This window comes from Gymnoscopelus braueri (assembly GCF_963280865.1).
Source record: "Gymnoscopelus braueri genome assembly, chromosome: 8".
Classification (NCBI taxonomy): Eukaryota; Metazoa; Chordata; class Actinopteri; order Myctophiformes; family Myctophidae; genus Gymnoscopelus; species Gymnoscopelus braueri.
This window is the reverse complement of record NC_137609.1, coordinates 25,325,525-25,346,459: the sequence shown is the minus strand read 5'-3', so window position 1 is coordinate 25,346,459 and position 20,935 is coordinate 25,325,525. Positions and strand designations below refer to the sequence as shown.

The 20,935-nt window shown below is 41.7% G+C and overlaps 1 protein-coding gene across 4 annotated transcripts in view; it reads left to right on the top strand.

Annotated features, from left to right (window-relative positions):
- The first annotated feature begins 219 nt into the window (after positions 1 to 219).
- The window catches only part of mink1 (misshapen-like kinase 1), a 32,978-nt gene continuing 12,262 nt past the window's right edge, over positions 220 to 20,935 (top strand). Inside the window, exons 1-22 of one of the 4 annotated variants that reach the window (XR_013933579.1) lie at positions 220 to 1,562; positions 5,646 to 5,711; positions 6,441 to 6,623; positions 6,736 to 6,846; positions 7,480 to 7,570; positions 7,732 to 7,862; positions 7,954 to 8,008; positions 8,937 to 9,015; positions 10,908 to 11,083; positions 11,239 to 11,308; positions 11,416 to 11,626; positions 12,739 to 12,846; positions 13,526 to 13,612; positions 14,032 to 14,205; positions 14,376 to 14,546; positions 16,273 to 16,539; positions 16,720 to 16,799; positions 16,911 to 17,014; positions 17,115 to 17,209; positions 18,904 to 18,927; positions 20,076 to 20,227; positions 20,417 to 20,534. Coding sequence is in view for 3 of the 4 variants with exons in the window: in XM_080434894.1 (XP_080291020.1) it covers positions 1,506 to 1,562; positions 5,646 to 5,711; positions 6,441 to 6,623; positions 6,736 to 6,846; positions 7,480 to 7,570; positions 7,732 to 7,862; positions 7,954 to 8,008; positions 8,937 to 9,015; positions 10,908 to 11,083; positions 11,239 to 11,308; positions 11,416 to 11,626; positions 12,739 to 12,846; positions 13,526 to 13,612; positions 14,032 to 14,205; positions 14,376 to 14,546; positions 16,273 to 16,539; positions 16,720 to 16,799; positions 16,911 to 17,014; positions 17,115 to 17,209; positions 18,904 to 18,927; positions 20,076 to 20,227; positions 20,417 to 20,534 (2,610 nt within the window). In the remaining variant the exon portion in view is untranslated. The remainder of the gene's footprint in view (positions 1,563 to 5,645; positions 5,712 to 6,440; positions 6,624 to 6,735; positions 6,847 to 7,479; positions 7,571 to 7,731; positions 7,863 to 7,953; positions 8,009 to 8,936; positions 9,016 to 10,907; positions 11,084 to 11,238; positions 11,309 to 11,415; positions 11,627 to 12,738; positions 12,847 to 13,525; positions 13,613 to 14,031; positions 14,206 to 14,375; positions 14,547 to 16,272; positions 16,540 to 16,719; positions 16,800 to 16,910; positions 17,015 to 17,114; positions 17,210 to 18,903; positions 18,928 to 20,075; positions 20,228 to 20,416; positions 20,535 to 20,935) is intronic. The other 3 variants (XM_080434894.1, XM_080434896.1, XM_080434895.1) reach the window with 3 other exon arrangements.

The following is a 20,935-nucleotide window of genomic DNA, read 5'->3' as shown; positions in this document are numbered from 1 at the left end:
ATAGGTAAAAACTAATATTTATTGCCTTCCAGTATGATAAAGGCTATTCAATGGCGGCTGCTGTACTGTAGCCTACTACAGTATCAATATGTAGGCCTATCAATATCTTCACCTGTGGTATGACCAGCAGTTGTTGCGTAGCTGTGTGTGTGTGTGTGTGTGGACTGTGGTGGAGAGGTTCAGGTAATTTGTCCCTGGTGAAATACCGTAGTAGCCTTCTGCCTACTCAACAGACTAGCGAGAAAAACACTTGAGGAGTCTGTTGTGTGTGTTCACGGTTCGTTCGTCGTAATAACACCTCACACGACACAGAGTCACAGACTGGGAGGGAGCGTAGACAGACAGACATAACATGGCGAAATAACAAGTTTGCTCGCTGCAGTTCGTATAAGCGCCCCGTGCCGCCGCTGTGGAGAAACGCATTCTCTAGAAAGTGCGTAAAACTTGGATGTCGCAGCTCGAAACAAGCGGCATCGCTGCTTATCTCCAAACAGCGGAGGGCCGCTGCTGCTGAACGGGGTGTAGTTATATCGTTACGGCTTGTGTTTTTGACGTTGAATCGCTGGGCTGTGTGTGTGTTGTCGTCGGACGGGCGGCTGGCGGTGCAAGGAGGCGACGGACTGACTGACTAACTAGTGTCAACAACACGGAACATGGATGAAGACGGAAAGTTCATGTTGGACGTTGTTGCAGAAGACCGTATAGCTCGCTAGCGTTAGCAACCTAGCTGTTTTGGACGGCGGACCTCCGCACCTGACTCGCTAGTTCTACTTAATTAGCGTGCGCTCCTCAATTGAAGGCACAAACAAAGTCACGTTCCGAAGTTTGAGAACAGCAACGGTGTCGGCCTGTCTAATAAGATGTTGTTTTTTTTATATCGGGCTTGATATAACGTTATACCTGCATGGCTGGGGAAATGTACATGTTAGGTTGTTAAAAGATAGGATTAACCAGGCGGCCATCACATCATCAGATCCAGTACTGTGTTCTTTAAGTGTCATTTGGTTGTGTGTGTGTGTGTGTGCGCGCTGCTCACTGGGTTGTTGCCATGCAGCAGTAGAGATCAACATGAACGCAGCAAGGTGTTCAACAACACTGGAGGTGCAATATGCTGAAATCCTGCCACTTGCTTTAACACACTCGGTAGCAACCTAACAATAGCGTAAATAATCAACAACGTGAAAACGAAATATTTTTTTTTAACGAATTGTCCGGGTTGGCATATGTATTTTTTCCTAAAACAACTGCAGATCTTCAGCATCTTGGTCAGGGCTAACGTGAGCTGAGCTAGCCAGCTGGGTGCGTCTGTCTGTGTCGTGTGATCCCTGCACAGCCCGGTGTGTGCGATGTGAAATCAAGTTGTTGTACTAGTTGGAGCACACTGACACAATCCCTCCCGAAGAGAAGCAGCATCGAGCTTATATAGCCGTCCAAGGCTTGCCAAATTTCGTATTCGCAATCAGCTGGCTAACTTGTGTTAGCCACCGTTCCAAGTTTTGCCAGCAATGACTGAAAACGCCCCCACACGGAGCCTGGATGACATAGACCTCGCCGCGCTGAGGGTGAGTAAAGCTATTCAAATGAGATTGATTGATTCAAGTGTTGAACACGGCTTTATGTGGTAAAAAAACAAACATACAAAGCTTGTGATCTCATAATCAACGAGGAATAAACATACAATGGCCTGCTGCAACATCTACATGTATGCTGAGTTGACATAATACTACGTGGATAAACACAAGAATGACACAACACAAACACAATCTTTCCCAAAGCATTTTGGAGAACCACTGCCATGATCCCATTCTGCCCATTAACACTGTCTCCAGCCCTGTCATTGTCAACCACCACTGATGTATTAAATGCATATAACACAGGCCTCACTCCTTGCTTACATTTTTCTTAGTTTTGGTGGAGCTTTCTATTTTGCATGTATGGCTTAAAATTTGCACCAGGCACAGGCAAATGCTGGTAAATGTTGGATATGAAATGCATTTCACCCCTTGTCAATCACAGATACTTTGTTATTCAGTTGGCTTTCTTTCAAGTTTTAATCTCGCACTGTATGAAGACCTCAGTTTCACACATTCACATTTTGTTATTATGAATAACATAGAATTGTCTGACTATTAACAGTGCATAAATGTTGGATCCCCTTCCACATATTGTAGGTGTGCACTACAGTGCATCACTCATACTTGAAAGGAAAGTGCTTTTTGTTTATCATAATTATTGGCCACATTTGTGTTTGTTCGCTGTAATTTATTTAGTGACAATATCCCTCTGAGTGTTTATGGTGCTTGCTGAGCCGCTCTTTTGAAGGGGGCCATCTCCATCCACTTGGTAGAGTAGGCGGTACCCCTTATGGCCTATTGCCTCACCGAGACTCATCATCTCTGAATATCATGTACAGTTAAATGCAAATGTTTACAAAAAAATTATTAGCAGTTAAATCTAACTCAAAATCACTGTTGCTTCTTTGGACTAAATAATGTGGAAATTCATTTTGCATGTGCTTAAGTGAGATGGACAAAATCAAATATCATGATTTGACCAAGTACCTCCTCGATTGATGTTGTGAGGATGACTATTGGTGCTGCTTTCACAAGATATTTACACTCATCAATGTCTATACAGTAATTACTATGTATGTGGGTAAAGGCAAATAGATCAGTCGAGTAAGTTAAGAAAATGAAATCACTACTGTAATGCAGCCTTTAAAACCACAAAAAGACATGTCATATCACAATATTGTGATATCCCAAATCCCAGATGATGCGTGTCTCATATCACTATATTGATATAATATTATGTTGCCCAGCCTTATCCATCAGTGCTAAATCCATCATTTAAAACCCTCGTGTAACAAGTCCACGTTTATGAAGAACAGTGGCTACAGATTTTGGGAGTATTTTCAGGGAACAGTGTTGCATTCGCTCAAAAACATTCACACTTGGGATCTACTCTGTACAACTACAGTTCAGTGTAGTTGTACAACACTACCACATTTGACTTCTGCCACTCACAAATCCATTCAGCTTAAATGCCATTATTGCTTAACAGCAGATTTGAGTAACCACTAAGGAAGTGACAATTGGATCAATGCATAAAAAAATGCTAGAGAACAACAACCATTAGACGAGGCATTTGGCATTGATATGTATAACGATTTGTATTTTGTATAATAAAAGTGATGTTTTATGAAAAAACTAAAAACAACAATGAACAAAAGGGTTAGGTTCTAATGCATTGAACAAACATGATTGCTTTGTTCCCTACAGACTACAGTGTTACTACAGTGTTACACAACAACCAGTCCATTGTGTACAGTACATGACAATAAATTCATTGTACACAACCGTAAACTTTATTTCAATATAAATTGTACCTTGTCTCAAAATGTTTGAACTCATTATTGTGGAAGCAAGTAATGCCTTTATGTCTGTTTCAGTTTTAATGTCCTGTAGTATATGAAGCCCTGTGCAGCATTAGATTCAAGTAACTGTAAAAGCCTGTGCATGATGAATGACTTTCTCTTTTCTCCTGGGATTTTCCAAATGTTTCAGTAGAGATAATTCATTAATAAAATACTAGCTAGCAGACAAGTCACTAGCCCAAGCCTAATGGCAATTATACAAATGTATAACACTTTGACCATAGTGTAAATCACGGTTAACCTTCACAAGTTCAAACAGAGGTACTGGCAGGGCATAGAAACAGTGTTGTTATGGATTGTCTCAAATGATATTATAAACCATTTAAATCCAACATGATTTGAGGGGGAGGAATTCCATCTGTAAAAAAAAAAAAAGACAAAAACAGATTTGTGATTCCTTATCTTCCATGTCATTTGAAACTTAACATAAGTGCAAGAAAGTTTTCAGTTTCACTAACTATCTGGTCAATGGAAAACAAAGTCTGTTTATTATGTTGGCCTGTTGCCAGGCATCAGCCGGAACTGTGATTGCATCAATAACTGACAAAATATTATTTTATTTTAACCCATGAATTTTGCCGTCTTGTGATGTGAATTTGTATGGATGGTTGAGCATATGTGATACAAATACTTGCCATTTGTTGTTTAAAGTTGCAACACATGATCCTGCTAAGAAAGCATAAATGCCTTTCTTAGTTTGGAAAAATGCAGTTAACTATTTAAAGATTCTTATTTCGAGATGTATTAAAAATTATGTAACACTAGATTGAGTCAAACATACGAAAATTGTGTAACACAAGATGGAGGATGCTATTGGACATCCAGTAGTACCAACCTGACACTACTATGTGAAGCATGTGTGCCCAGCTACCCTATGGAATGCTTTCAAGACCTCAAGAGTCCATGCCCTGATGGACTGGTTGCTCTGAGGCCCCAGGATAGGGAGGATACAAATATCTTAATATTTAGTCCAATCTCAGTATCACAGTTTGCACACTATGTGTGGTGTGTATAGTTTAGCATGACATCTATTATAATATACAGTCTAACTCCCATTCAATTCTCAGATTTCCCATTAAATTCTCAGATTTCCCATTACATTCTCAGATTTGTTGAGCACACATGCTAATTTAAGAGTTGACTAGAGACCACACAGATGTATAAGAATTTCTAATTGTCTGTGTTTGGTAGAAGGATTACAAAATTCTCTTCTGCTCCCCAGTGGTTTTGCCACTTGCTTGTCTATGCACTTTTTGTGATCATTGTTGACGGTGTGCTGCTGGTGCAATCCTCCATACTCTTTTAACACAGCAGCTCTACCCTCCCCCTCTATCACTTGATTCCCTCTCAGCCCACTCTCCGTTTTGGATGTGGGTGATGCTGCCGCCTCCGTCTTTCCACCCTCTGGATAATTGCATTATCCTCTTCCATACCTTCATTCTCTCATGCCTTCAATCTCTTCTTACCTCTTATGTGTACTTGTGCGTACATAACTGCATGCTCAACCCTATGGCTATTATTTGTCTTGTTGTTCTGAAAAGTGGGTTTGTTTCTGTGAACACACAAGTCTGGGGTCGTTTCACCATTTAACTACCAAATCTGTCTTAACGTATGTATTATAAACCCTCCTCCTCCTTCAACCGAGCCCCCCCCCCCCCCCAAATTGTCAAAATGGGAACTGGGAATGTTTGAAAAATCTGGATGTATGTGGGTAAAGCGATGATCGGATACATCATACTATACATTGTAAACCCAGTGCAGCAGTCCTGCCGCCCACACATCATGAGAAATGGTGTGAAGGTGGAACTGTTGGGTCTTTTTTCCATTTCCTCTGGGGGGGGGAAAGATTATGTAGCCTATCAAGTTATAAAGGCCATTATTAGTGCCTTGTGAATGCGATGTTCAGTGGTTGGAAAAATAAAATAAGCAAAATAAGCATCAGAGAGGGCCCATATAGTCAAATACTTAGAGGCAAGGTGCTTGTCTTTATATTCTGTGAAAGGGAAAAAACAGCTTATAGTGTATTTTAAAACATACAATTCAAATAAAAAGAATCGTTTAAAATGCCACATTTTGAACTACAGGTTTCACTGACGGACATGAATTCTGCAGCATTCTGTATATTCTGTTATTCTATATTTTGGTGTGAGCTAATGATATATTTTCAACCCTGTGTTTCTGTCTCTGATTCTTTGATTCTCTCCCTCAGGATCCAGCAGGAATATTTGAGCTGGTTGAGGTGGTTGGCAATGGGACCTATGGGCAGGTGTACAAGGTGAGACATGACATATCGGGGGCAGTAGAACTCACAGTATGTCAAGGAAGAATGAGGTGGCAGGCACTGGAATATTGAGCAGTTTAGAGCTCAGATTGAGCCCACCTGAGTTCCTACTCTATAATCAGCTATTATCTACAAGGATGCCTTTTGAGATTATAGCAGTTCGGGCGACCTGATAGGGGTTAGGGGGCGTAGCACATAGGCTCTGATGCCTGACAGTGTGTCCCCTGTTCCTACTAGTTCCGTTCTGGCCGGACGATTTATCACTGCATGTCTCTCCCAGACTCTCTCCCTGTTTCCTGTCTTCCTACATTGACCTAAAGCAGAAGATCACAGCTGTTTAATCCATGTTTTAGCGAATAGTAGTGATGACAAGATAAGAAGCTTTATCAGAAGCTGTGACACTGGGGAAGAAAAATGTAATGACATTATTACACAATATAGTATGTGAATATGTAGCTTAGATGATCCATGACCTCAGTAAAGTTAGATTTTTATTACATAAGATATTTAATATATTTCCTGTATGGCTATTTTGTCTATTAATCCTTTTTATTACAATTACATGTTATTGTTATCCACACCGTTGAGAAAGCTTGAAGTACAATAATTTCACTGCCTATAATTTAGTTACAAACTGTATTTTATGTGACAAACACTTGTATTTTACACTTGTTTGCTTTGATTGACCACATTAGCCTTCTCAATCTGCTCCCCTTCAATCAGGGCCGTCACGTGAAGACAGGCCAGCTGGCTGCCATCAAGGTGATGGATGTTACGGAGGAAGAAGAGGAAGAGATCAAAGCAGAGATCAACATGCTGAAGAAATACAGCCACCATCGCAACATAGCCACCTACTACGGTGCCTTCGTCAAGAAGAGCCCACCAGGACACGATGACCAACTTTGGGTCTGTCAGCGTCTGTGTTCATGGCCATAATGTTTTTAGTTTTGTCTTTATATGGCAGTATATGCTACTGTCATTGTGCTCACCAAGTTTCCTTGCCCTTTTCTTCCTGAAGCTGGTGATGGAGTTCTGTGGGGCCGGCTCAGTGACTGACCTGGTTAAGAACACCAAGGGCAGCTCTCTGAAGGAGGACTGGATCGCTTACATCTGCAGAGAGATCCTCAGGGTGAGAACGTAGACACATACCAGCATGCTGCTGCTTCTAACTGACCACTTTGCCGTGTTGCAAGGCAGGCAAAGAATGGTAAAAATGTTGTCACTGTCAGGTGGAAACTATGTACGTATGTCCAAAACCTTTTCTAGGTAGTAGTCACTTAATAGTTTTCATTGGTTAAATATTTCTATAATACCCCAGACAGACTTAACCTGTTTCAACCTGGCATCCCTTTTGGGAATGTCAAATTGTATGTAGAACTACGTGCGTTGTGAAGCTGTACATTGGCTATTTTAAGGACATTCGTGCGACACGGTTATACAACAAAGTATAATATAGGGCATTCAATTATGAAAAAAGATACCAGGTTTCTGCCCAACAGTTATGGTATATTGTCATTCAATTTTGAAACTCTGTTACACATTATGGTTGCAGACCGCCTGCTGTCATTTTACCGTGATTTTTCATTTGATTTAGTCAAAAATCTTCCAACTACAGTAATACTGTCATTTTGACACTTCACTCTCCCGGGCGCTATCAGCAGTCATCACATTGAACAATATCCAAAATGTAAAACACATGTCTTGTCTGCAAACATTTATGGAATGGTTACCAATGGGACATGACATCTCTCTCTGTACTCAGGGCCTCGCCCACCTCCACGCCCATAAGGTCATCCACAGGGACATCAAGGGCCAGAATGTGCTGCTCACAGAAAATGCTGAGGTCAAACTTGGTAAGTTGATGGATTTGTTTGCATTTTTTTAGTACTTTTAGTTTTTTAAGTTATTGTTATGACATTGCTCTATCTACCACGATGTAATGGGACTTAGAAAGAAAGTTGTGAAACTTTGTTAACCGACGATTACCAACTATTGTATTCCTATGTCTACACAGTGGATTTTGGGGTGAGTGCTCAGCTGGACCGCACCGTGGGGCGTCGGAACACCTTCATAGGCACACCTTACTGGATGGCACCAGAGGTCATTGCCTGTGACGAGAACCCTGACTCTACCTATGACTACAGGGTAATTGCATGTCTGTATGTGCCTACATAAATGTGTTATGTGTGCACTGCACTGCGAGAGAATTAATCTAGCCTATTGTGTATCTCTTCAGAGCGATATATGGTCCCTGGGGATCACAGCCATTGAGATGGCCGAGGGAGCTCCCCGTAAGTGCAGACACTCACTTGGACACCTGACAGGACACATTCTGTTTATCATAATATAAGAGCTCATGCTATTATAGGACAGCGTGGAGATATTATTATACTTGGCAAAACCTTGCAGACTGTACCGTATTGTAATCAAGATGGTATGGTGGTCATCTGACAGTTAGCTTGTGGGGTAGAACCTGTCAGACTGAATAAGACATATCATTGCAGATAGATTTGTGGTCTGCTTTGCTGGGAGATCTGATCAGTGAAGAAAGTGTATAGACTTCTTGCAGACTCCTGGTGTGCATGACACAAACACTCTGTGAAGCAAGTCATTTAATAGTTCATTTAATAGTTTAATGGAAGTCTCAGCAGATGATCATTGTTAGAATTGAAAATGGACCAAAGCCCCATTGCTGCCTAAATATTTTTTGGGTTGTCTTTACATAGTTGGATGGTTTTCATACCTCTTTAATTTGTTTCATATAAAGTCAATCTGGTTTTCCAGTTGTAATTTAGCCAAGAAATTAAGCCAATGGATTGCCCTTGGCTATCTCAGTCACGTTGTACTGTATATGTCATAGAGACTGCCTAACAAAAGCCTATTTACTGTAGAAACTGTACAGCTAACCAGACAGGTTTAGCTACCTACCTATGCTGGGAAAACGGTGACTCATAGTCCCTGCTCTTATATTCAATGTATCAAAAAGCCTGGGGCAGCAGTAAAGATTGGATAACAGGAGCTATAGCCATGTATACGGATTCAAAATAATATGTGTGACCATAGCTAGTGTTATTTACACACTGTAATGTGTTGCGTATGAATTCAATCTCTGCCACTACATTGATTCTCTTTGTGACTTTCTTGTGCAAACCTTACTCTTGTGTGCAGCTAAGCAAGCTACAATGATAGCTAATTTCTCTCCTCCTCCACTTTCTATAGCTCTGTGTGACATGCACCCTATGAGAGCCCTTTTCCTCATCCCCAGGAACCCCCCTCCTAAGCTTAAGTCCAAGAAATGGTGAGTGCTACAGCTAACTCTGTGAATCCAAATGATATGTGACCGCATTCTTTGTTATGCACTTAAAAGGATGTTATGGCCACAGTTGATCTGTAATCTTAAATGTCTCTCTGATTATGTGGAGTATAGAATAATGTCACCCTTAGAAATATGGATTTGTGCAGCTATTCGACTAAATGGTTAAACCGTGCTGTGCCCACTAACCGTTTACTAAATGCTAGTTTAAATTATTATTTTTCATCAGAATTATATAGCAAAATATGCTTTTATTCTGCAAAAAAAATAATTTTGACCCACAGCAGTTAATGCATAGCAGTCACAGCTCTCACAGTCAACTTCCTGACGTGTTAAGGTATCTTATTTCCCAGAGTGACTTTAAGACAGAACTGTGGTTTTGTAATGCAGTGGCCACCTTGCGGGTAAAGTTATAGAAAAAACTACCTTCCCCCAGTGTAAATACATCAATATGGTATGGCCGTCAGAATGTTCATTGAAGATACTTTTCATTCAGCGAAGTTAACTATGGTTTTCCTCACTTAAATTTCACATGAGAAAGACTTGAGTTCCTAATTGTTGTCTGAAGTGAAACCATTGCCAGATTTCTTTGCATGCATTTTTTTGTAGGATAATCATGAAGCATACGTTTCTGCGGAATTTTAGAATAAGATTTGGTTATTTGAATATTATATTAAGCATTTCTAAATTGCTTTTAAATGTCAGTCATTTCTTCTGATGATGTTTGGCCTTATAAATTAGATCGAAAGGTGCTCGTTTTCGGCTAGTGCAGGGGTCGGCAACCTTTTTTAAATGAAGTGCCATTTTTTTTCTTGATTGTCAGTGTGTCATATCAACAACAACCTTTTTTTCTTCTTCTGAACTATTTTCTTTCACATCAGGATATAATGATCATTAGAGCAATAACCCACTTATCTCCCCCAGACTCTCTCCCCATAGAGCAATAACCCACCTATCTCCTCCAGACTCCCTCCCCAGTTCAGATTTTGAATGAATGTACAATTGTGTGCAGGATGTAATTTAATTACAGATGTGAGGGGACTTAATTTAATTGATTATTTATTATAAAATATTTTATTTTAAACCAAAAATCCTCTCTCTCACACTTATGCCACAGTGTGCCTATTGCCTAAGGTTGCCTACCTCTGGCCTAGAGCAAGGGTTCCCAAACCTTTCAGGCCGTGACCCTCCAAAATAATCATATATGAATTAGGGACCCCCCCACCCTAACAAGTACTTGGTATCCACAGATAAATATTGTGAAAATGACCAAACTACAAGCTATGAGCTTGTAGATCGGCTATTTAAAAGAAAAATCCTCTTTCTCAGGTCATATTTGTCAATTTGGCCAACGTTTGACCTATGCATGCATAGGCAACACAGCATGATGCAGAGTTGCATCACTATCCAAGGAATCCTAAAATACATTTTGATTGTACGACCTACGGTTCAAGAGTTATAGGCCACAACGTAAAGTGGACTGGCATAGCACCATCATCAGGCTTATTTGAAAATATTGGGGTGGATTGACTTCCTTGGTCTACTAATGGTTTGCAAGATTAGCTCCGGACAGACAAATCCGACTGGGACGAAAGTCAAAAACGTAATTTCCAGTTCCGGCTTTGTTAAAACTTTTTCTTTGAACAAAAAATATCAGTGAAAGCTCCATTTTAATGTCTCTTAAATTATTGGAATTCTTGCATTGGCCTTGCGTTGTTTAATGCAAGCATAGTTTAACCCTGGAACACTTTCCTCTCTCTGTCTATGCATAGGAGGATAGAGTGAAGATTCAGGGCTCTTGGTAATAACAGGCCAAATGTGCGCTCCACCTCCTTGTGCCTCACCAGTTTTCTTCCATTAATATGCACTTCTCCCAGGTCCAAAAAATTCATTGACTTCATAGAAGGCTGCCTCGTCAAGACATACCCCAGCCGTCCATCAACAGAACAGCTCCTCAAGCATTCCTTCATCAGGGACCAGCCTACTGAGCGACAGGTCCGAATCCAGCTCAAAGACCACATTGATCGCACACGCAAGAAAAGGGGCGAGAAAGGTAAAGCCAATAACTCTCACCTCGGTGGGTGTATTGGAAATGGGCATTTCCAATGGGTACAGTGAGTCAGGGAGTAACTGAAGGAACAAGGGATCAATAGAGGGTCACTCCTCCAATGTTTGAACTTTTCTTTATTCTGTTATCTCTTCCCCCAGAGGAGACAGAGTATGAGTACAGTGGCAGTGATGAGGAGGACGAAAACCGCGGGGATGAGAGGGAGTCTAGGTAAAGGCACTTCTACTTTTCTGTGTCCAAGATGCATGCTTCTTTGGTCTGGCTTTCCCACCGCCGTAATGACTTTATCGTCCTCATGTATGCTATCCTTCCTCTAGTTCGATCCTCAATGTGCCCGGTGAGTCCACCTTGAGGCGGGACTTTCTGCGTCTGCAACAGGAAAACAAAGAGCGCTCCGAGGCCCTGAAGAGACAGCAGGCTCAGCTGGCGGCCCAGCGCAGGGATCCTGAAGAACACAAGAGGCAGCTGCTACATGACCGACAGAAACGCATTGAGGAGCAGAAGGAACAGCGCCGCCGCCTTGAAGAGGTAATACTGTAGCAGAAGAATTGACCTCTTAAAGATAATACTCTAGTGCAGGGGTCTTCAACAGGGCGTCCGGGACCCTTGGGGGGTTCTCAGAGTTACTACAGGGGAGCCGCCAAATATACTTTAACCACTTGAACCCTAACATCCCTATTCTGTGGGGAAAAGAGCTGACCAAGTACAAAGCCAAAGGTCAAGTAGTGAGGGTTAAATGTCTGAAAGGCTATCTATGAAAAAGTTTTATCTGCAACACAATTTTATGTAATGGGGGTCCCTGCTTCATCTCTCTCTCAGCTAAAAAGTTGAAGACCCCTGCTCTAGTGGGATAATCAATCTATCAATCAAAAAGTAATGCAGGAGCAGAACAATTTCGTTATTTTATGAGGAGAATTTATGTCTTAAAGTCATACAGTGAGTGTAACTTTTTCAATTAAACAAAAGTTTTTTTTTTATATCATCTTTCACTGGTATATTTTTCACGATTACCATTCCACATGAATGTGTTTTTTGACAACTCTAAACTCTGTCTGCCAACAAAACTTTGTGCTAAATTGATGCAGTCCATGGAAATGTAGCCTTAAACGTTTTGAAAGCTAACCCATGAAAATCCTGATGGTCTTTTGCATTCTGCATATCTTTAAAGCATTAATATGGATTTTTTTACCTCCGATAGTCTATCGGTCAGACGGTTCTCAAGATATGTAGGGGACGGACGGACAGACACAAGCATGCAGGGATTTCGCTTGTGTGTTTCATTAACTGCAAGGTTCTCTTTTAATAGAGCAAGCGTCAAAAAAAGAAAATCATATTATCTTTTTAACAAGCAAGTGTGGTGTCCTTTTTAAAAATTATAATAAAATGGATTGTGTCAAGATCTATAAATCAAATCACCAAGAGTTTGAACCAGAGTAACACTGTTTTAAATGTAAGTAATCTGTGTGTGATACTCATCACTATTCCTGCAGTATACATTTCCTTCCCTTCTATTTATACTTTTAGTTTTTCAGCTGTCTGCACAAAAACAAGAGGCTTTGCTCATGAGCCAAGCCATTATAACCTCCCTTAAAACATTGCCTCTGTGCTCATTTCTCTCTACTGTCACCCGTTTCTCATAGCAACAGAGAAAAGAACGAGAGATGGTGAGGCAGCAGGAAAAAGGTCCCCATCGGAGACTCGACGATATGAGGAGAGAGGAGGATCGAAGGCTGGCTGAGAGGGAGCAGGTAACCAACCGCTGGAGACTCACAAGTGCAGTAAGCCAATGAGAGAGTGGTGTGGGAGTGTCAGTCAGCCAATCAGTGAACAGTGTGGGAGTGCCAGTTGGCCAATCAGTGAGCAGTGTGGGAGTGTCAATCAGCCAATCAGTAAGCCAATTCAGCCATCCTATGTGATTTGTTCTTGGTGGTGAAAGTGAGTAGGTTGCCATAGCAGCAAGGATCTAAATTAGTGTATTTATTCAGAGATGAGTTCTCTGTGGGTGAGCTCTCTGCATCTCTTCATGCTCCTTTTCTACTGTCTAACCCCTGGTAACACAGTCTGGCATTATATCACAGTCACTGTTGTACAAAAAGAAAAGACATTCATCATCTTTATTTGCTGCTTTTGCTGTCTGCACTTCCACAAATATTCTAGAACCACAAATGTGTCTAACAGTAACACTCCTACTGTGTGTTTTAAGATTTACCAGTGTGGTGTTAGATATCATTTTAACCATTGAGTACCACTACTGATGGTCACTGTGGTGGACATCTATGCCACAGTTTTAACAGTTCAGTACTAGAATGCCGTTACGTAATGGTTTCTCTTCTTTCATTGTCTCCCTATTGTACGTGGGTCTGTTTTCGTTAGACTCTTTACGCTTCTATTCCCTTTTCGTTCTTGCCTCCTTGACTTTGCCTTCAGGAGTTCATCAGACATAAGTTAGAAGAAGAACAGCGGCAATTAGAAATCCTTCAACAGCAGTTGCTTCAAGAGCAGGCACTGCTCATGGTAACTTCTCACTGCACTGCTCTGTCTGATTCCCTTGCTTCTGCCTGCAGAAAATATACAACACACACATACTTGTATATATATATATACACACACACACACTTATCAATAAAAGCTTTACAGCTAGCAATTTGAATGACTTTTGTGGTATTTTGTCTTTTACCTGCTGGATGGAACAGAATGTGCATGTTTTGTAATGCGTGCATGTACAACTTTTAATGTGCTTCCCATTCAAAGTCAGGGAGAACATTGTTGGCACACATTGTGTTTGCATTTGACTAAAAAGGAAAACCCTGTCTATGGCTGGAGTGATTGTTCACCTCATGTTGCCACTCATGCATGTATGTGTGTCTTGGATCATGACCTGTTGTGCCCTGTCCTCTATGCCTTCCTATTGACTGCATTGCGTGTTTGTTCAGGAGTACAAGCGTAAACAGCTGGAGGAGCAGCGTCAGTCCGAGAGGCTACAGAGGCAACTGCAGCAGGAGCATGCCTACCTGGTGTCCCTTCAGCAACAACAGCAAGACAAGAAGCCCCTGTACCATTACAACAAAAACCTGGAACCCAATAACAAGCCCGCCTGGGCCCGTGAGGTACCTGCAAATGAGACACGCCAGCCCTTTTGCTCTTATGTCATAACAGCCTGACATAATAGCAAAATGGCCGCCATGTGTATACAATCCATTATTGGACACACTATGAAGCTACGCCGTCTGACAGTTAGGTTAATGCATGCTCCATGTTGCTGTGGTTTTCTGTTTAGGTGGAGGAGCGCAGTAAACTCAACAGGCAGGGCTCACCCAAAATCTGCACCACTGTCTCTGACACTGCCATACAATCACGCTCTGACTCCGTCAGCCAATCAGGAGGCGTTCAGTCTGCTCAAACGCCGCCGATGCAGCGTCCTGTTGAGCCTCAAGGGGGACAGGGCAAGGTGCGTGTTTGTATGAGCGTGATACAGCATGCTTTTAAAGCCAAACTAGATGTTATGAACTACAGCACTGTTTTTCAAAGAGTAGTACATGGACCACAGTAAAATAATATTAATAAGAAGAATTTAAAAAGGATAGTGTATATATGTATATAAGTGTGTTTGTGTGTGTGTGTACGCGTGTCACGATACTCGACATTAACACAAATTTATTGAAATTGACGTTCGATACAGTATCAATTACAAGCCTTCTCGTGTTATTTCATTATGTTACTCCTGCGAATGCGCACGTCCGAGGGAAGCCACGAGGCACTGTTGTTTTTCTGTGCATTCCGCGCATGTGTGCTTCCGACGGGGGAAATGTAGCTGTCAGACGAGTTGACGAGAGAGAAGCCACTGGTAGTGTTGCATTGTAGCATCCCATCTGCATTACCTCTCATTTCCCCATCTGTCCGGTAAAAAGATAACGGCCAACAATACCAAACTCCCACATCATTCGACCCGTTGGTCGCGGAACCCCGTGCTGCCTACTCATGGCCCGCAAACTTGGGAAGGCAGTCATAGCCACTTGGAATGGGACGAAATCTTAACTTTTCAAAGAATGTTAACTCATCGGAAAATGTCAATGACAGTTGTTAGGGTTAAACACAAAGTTTAATTATTAATATGTTGAGCATTTTATTATTCTAGATTCTCATTTGTTATGATAATTTGTTATTATTCAAATAAAAGTTACTTATTGAGAAACAACTGTTTTTCTTTACAAGGCACAATAACCTAGTAATTAATAATGATAGGCCTATAACCGTATTGAATATCGACTGGAATGGAGACCTTAACTCTTTCACTGCCAGGAATTAATTAATGAATTCATCCGTCTCCGGTCCCCTTGCCGGCGAAAGCGGCAATTTGACTGTACCTTTGAAAGTCATGGAATATTCTCTGTGACCGCCGTCCTCACGGAGATCGGCTCATTACACGCACAGAGAAAATTGGCCGGTCATGATCCTCCATTCTGGAGCTATGGCTGTTTGAATGTGGCTTTGTTTTTTGAAAAACAGCTGAAAATCAACAGAAAGCTGAGAAAATTGTACTTTTATAAATCCTTTAACATGAAAGGTGCCTAGATTTTTTTTGTTGTGATCACGTGATTTCTGGGTGTACTCTTCTTCTTCAGTACTCTATTTGCTTGGATCATTCACAGGCCCGGTGCAAAGCTCTGAATCTGTCTTGAGAGAATATACTAATATACACGCACGCACACGCACGCACGCACACACACACACACACACACACACACACACACAATTGTACCTTTGTTAAATCCCCCAAAAAATTATATCCATGAAATATATATATATATTTGTTTTACTAATCGGTGTAGTGTGGGGATAAATAGTACAGTATGAACAGACTGAAGAATTGTTATGGAGATTGAGGAAGCTGATGATGTTGAAGCCATTCTTGTCTGTGTCTTGGATCTGCATGAACTAAAACTGTATTTGTCAGTATTATCTCTATTTACTCTTTGTTGTTCTTCTTCTTTCTTCCCTTCCCTCTTCACTGACCTCTTCATACATTCCCATACATCTGATCTTAATGCATACAACCATGCACTTACATTCCTCTCTACTGCTTCATTGCACCTCCCTGCCCCCTTTTTTTCCCTTCAACTCTGCCCCGCCACCCTTCCTGGGTTTGCTGCTGCTGTTTGAACTGCCCTCTGCAGTTTCAGATGGCGCACTTGGTCCCACTGAAGCCCTATGCTGCCCCTGTCCCTCGCTCCCAGTCGCTCTGTGATCAGCCCACTAAGACCATGTCCGCATTCCCCACTCAGGATCCCTCCCTTAACCCCTCTCCCCGCCCCATCCACTCCCGGGAGCTGGTCCGCCAAAACTCGGACCCCACCTCTGAGATCCCCGCGCCACAGGCACACCCAATCGGGGAGGACCGTGGCCCCTGGATCCGCCTGCCAGAGTCAGAAATGCCACCCAAGGTGAGACCATCTACTAGAGAGTTGAAGGAATGTGATCATTTATATTTATTTTTATCCAGTTGGTGAAGGTGTGAAATCTAAAACATGATGTATGCATAAAGGTTTCCTGGGCTGTCTCTTAAGTAAAATAGAAGAATAGAACTGATAAATGACATCGTTAGTCTCTGATGTTTTTCTCAGATCCCCCAGAGGACAGCATCCATTGCCACAGCCCTCAACACCAACCTTACTTCTGGCATAAGGCATCCAGTGAGAGCCAGGTAATACATACAGATCAGTGGCTTGGTCAGATAAATCGTCACAAGCTTAATACTTACGTGTTGGCATATCTGATGCTGAGATAAGATTGCTGATGTTGTTACCTGTGGCAGCAATCCAGATCTCAGCCGCAATGACCGCTGGGAGAGAGGAGATAACATGAGCATTGTGTCTAATCTGCCTCAGACTGGCTCTCTGGAGAGACACCGCATCCTCAGTGAGTCCCTTTGTCCCTCATTCTGTTGCACTCTTGAAACAGGTCTCTTGAAGTGAGTCACATTTAATAAGCACAACTGTTATGATGATGCCATTTTCAGGTTCCTCTAAAATGGACTCCCCTCCAATCCTATCCCATGATGGCCGTCACAAGCCAGGGGAGTCTCGCACTTCCTCTCGTCCCAGTCGTCCTGCTGTAAGTTTGTCATTTATTATTCTCTGCTTGCTCTTTATTCCTCAGCATTACAATTAGGTTAGATATGGCCACAGTACACTTCACATTTTTTAACTTTCAGAGTTGATAAACTCTCTGGATTTGTCTATGGATCCAGCTTCTGTGTAGATATAATGGCCCTCATTTATCAATGGAGTGTAAAAACCAGCTTACATTTTAGCCTAGGAATTAGCTTACGCCCACGTGAGATTTATCAAATAGGTGTACCCTGTCAATTCTAGTGTGAGATTTGTCCGCTGTTGATAAATGTGGCGGAGCCCAGACCCACCTATTTTTCGACATGAAGAAGCGGAATACGGCCGAGAAACGGAACTTCTCCAACATGTGAAGTTACCCGACCAAACATCTCCGTGGATTCACACAAAGCTACACAGCACACACGCCTATCATATGTGTTTGTGGTGGTTTTTGCATACTCCGACCCGAAACCTGATACAGACACATCCAATAAGAAAATATAACGCAAATAAAACTAAAATACGACCGCATTCGTAACAGCGCAAGTCCAGTCAACTATGTCACACTATGTCTTTTGTAGAAAAAAGAGAAAAAAATTGCATCTTTTATTTATTTTTTGCCATAAAGATATTCTAAACAAAAACCTGAATCATGCATTAAATGATAAATAGCCTAGGCGTCTGTTTGCCATAGGCCTATGTTGTTGAATGACACCAATCACATCGCCATGATTAATACGTTTGGGTTTTAATTTAACCCCCAAGCAGCGCGCAGCTGAGTGGAGACGCGCACACTGCTGTTTAGCTAAATAAAGCACTCCTGCGGTTGGTCAGGCCGTCGCACCACGTTTATGAGAGATAGATAGCCTGGGGCTGTCAGCATTATTTGAATGTTTATGGAGTGATTGAGGAATGTGTAAACATTAATGGATGAAGGCAGGTGTGTGGTGGGCTGGTTACCTCCGATCTCCCGCTGCGCTCCCGTGGCCAAAATCCACAATGAAGATCACTTGCGCTGGGCAGTGGGTAGACTTTTCCATGAAAATATTCCAGCGGAGCTGTCCCCAAAATCTTCTCGCATATATGCGCTCATATGTCTCAAAACAGAGCCAGTAAACTGCTGTTTAAATGGCTGAATGATTAAGCGTCTAACTTGTAACATTGAAAATATGTTATATTGTTTTTAATTGCTTGTACACTTGGAAATATCCTACCAATTTCATATGACACATCGTTGATGTATGCCTTTACAAATTATATTTTTTTCACATTTTTTAACGTATTATTTATTAGCTTTATAGCTATACATGTTTCGAGTGAATACATATGTTTAGATGCCTGTCAGATGGTCAGACAATGCTGCTCTGCATGTCTACAAAGGAACAAATGGGTGTAGCCAAAGTCTACACGCTGAAGTCAAAGTCACGATAGATTGATAAATGCCGAAAAATGCGGTGATCTCGCCGTACGCCCATTATTTGGTCTACAACACGTTGATAAATGAGGGCCAATGTCCTTGCTTTATTTTGCATATTCTATACCTGCTTTTCTTTGATAATTGACACAAGCATTAACTTAAGATTTTCTCTTTTTCAACATGTCACCTCTTTTCACGTAACCCTCTCTTTGTACTTTTTTACTTTGCAAATTCCCCTAATGTTCTTGTCCTTTCACAACACTGGCCCCTTTGATGCACAGAGTTACAAGAGAGCTATAGGAGAGGTTAGTACCAATGCTTATGTTACGACTGGCAGTCCAAATCCGATTTTTGGCCTATCCAGATTGTTTTTTATCAAGTCTGAACAGCAAAAAAACTAATAAAAATGGAAACGGATTTGAACCACATTCCTAGGTGGTTTGAAATGTGATTCTAATCTGATTTCTAAAGATGTGTCTAAGTCAGGACACTCGCACTCGGCGAAAATAGCTGATCTACAAGCTTATAGATCTGCTATTTTTGCAAGCCACACCGTTGTTCGACAGAGTGTAAGTTAAGTATTTCTTACACCAACAACATGTCGTTACCACAGCAACCAATGCAGATAGGTCGACAATGTCTGAATACACAAATCCAATCTGATCACTAGCAAACAATAGTGTGGACAGTCAGTCCTAGAGATCGGATTTGAGAAACAAATGGGATTTCCCTGCAGTCTGAAAAAAGCCTTAGTGTTACAATGTGTTGTGCAATGCCCTTGCCCTGTCTGTGAGCAAGGCTGCCTTGAACCTGTAGAAGCCTGCAGTAGTCCATGTGCATGCAGTGGGGTCTGCATGCTTTACGCCATCTCCATCAATTTATTTGGGGAAAACATATTTTCTGTGCATTTGTCTCCGTCTACTTAACACCACATCAGTTTTTGCACTCCATAGAGTTCCATCCCATAATAAACCTCCCCAACTTTACAGTTCAACCACGTGGTGCTCTAAAGGCTAAATTTATAAGTTTTCACATGGCTGTTTTGACAAATAACGTTCAACTAGAATGACGCATTGTCAGCTTAAAAAAAATAAATTAAATAAAGGTTGCGTCGAAATTCTTTTGTCAAGCAGAATTTGTCAAGATGTTCGTGTGACGGACGTTATTAACTACGATCTGCACTTTTCTCAAGAAAATTAGCTGGTGGAAGATCCTTTGCTTTCAGTCACAACACCTTGGAACAAGTTTCTTGCCTAGGTCAAAGAAAGAGAAACAGCTACTTCTAGGTCATTCTTCCCGTCATTTCCTCCTCTTTTTTTTATACGTTTATGAGCTGTCGTTACTGTGAAATATCACAATTGCATTGTGACTCGTTGCACAACATTCTCATAGCAATAAGTGGTGCAGCACATACTGACATACACCCCAAACACGTGTGTGTATGTGTGCTCAGGACCATGGCCTGTACGCCAAGGAGCGCATTGAGGAGCAGCCGAGACCCCCAGTGAAAGCCAACGACTACTCCTCCTCTTCAGACAGCAGTGAGAGCAGCGAGGAGAGCGAGAGTGGAGAAGGAGCAGAGGAGGAGGAGAGCCCCACAGACCGGTCAGTCTAACAAACTTAAGCCTATTTTATACTTTGTTGTACGGCTGTGTCGATGTGTGTATGTATGTGGGATTACATTATGTCGCCCAGCCCTTACTAGTCTTTTTATAATTCTTTTTTTGCATCCTTCCTTTTTCTCTTTTTGGCTGTCTTTCCCCCTTCATTTCCTGTCCTGCTGTTTTATTTCAGTAACAGGGATGCAGACACAGACTCTGTCAACACCATGGTGGTTCATGAGGAGGAAGGCGAGGGGGGGGAAGTGGAACAAGCAGGAGGCTACGGGGACCAGACCATGCTGGTACAGAGGGTGAGTCATGCTCACAGAGAATTGAAATGCATCCATTAGACCAAGGGTGTACAAACCTTTTCAGCAATGAGCTAGAAATATCCATCCAAGCTTGTCACAACCCAACTCAATAATAAACAAACTAAACAACTGTTTTTGTAAAGTTTTTCAACTCGCACCAAAGCCTGCCACATAAACAATGCATGTAACACATACCACTAAACAACATATGATTTTAGCAAATTCTGATCAGCTTGTTTTGACTGCATGCTCTAATTATATAATCTTTTTGTCAATCTGATCAGATTTCCTGACGGGAGTGGGGGGATTTTTGTCACATACGTGATATTTGTCCACCGCATTTAACCCATCCTATTAATTCAGTGCCCAGGGAGCAGTTAGTAGTTAAGTGTCTTGCACAG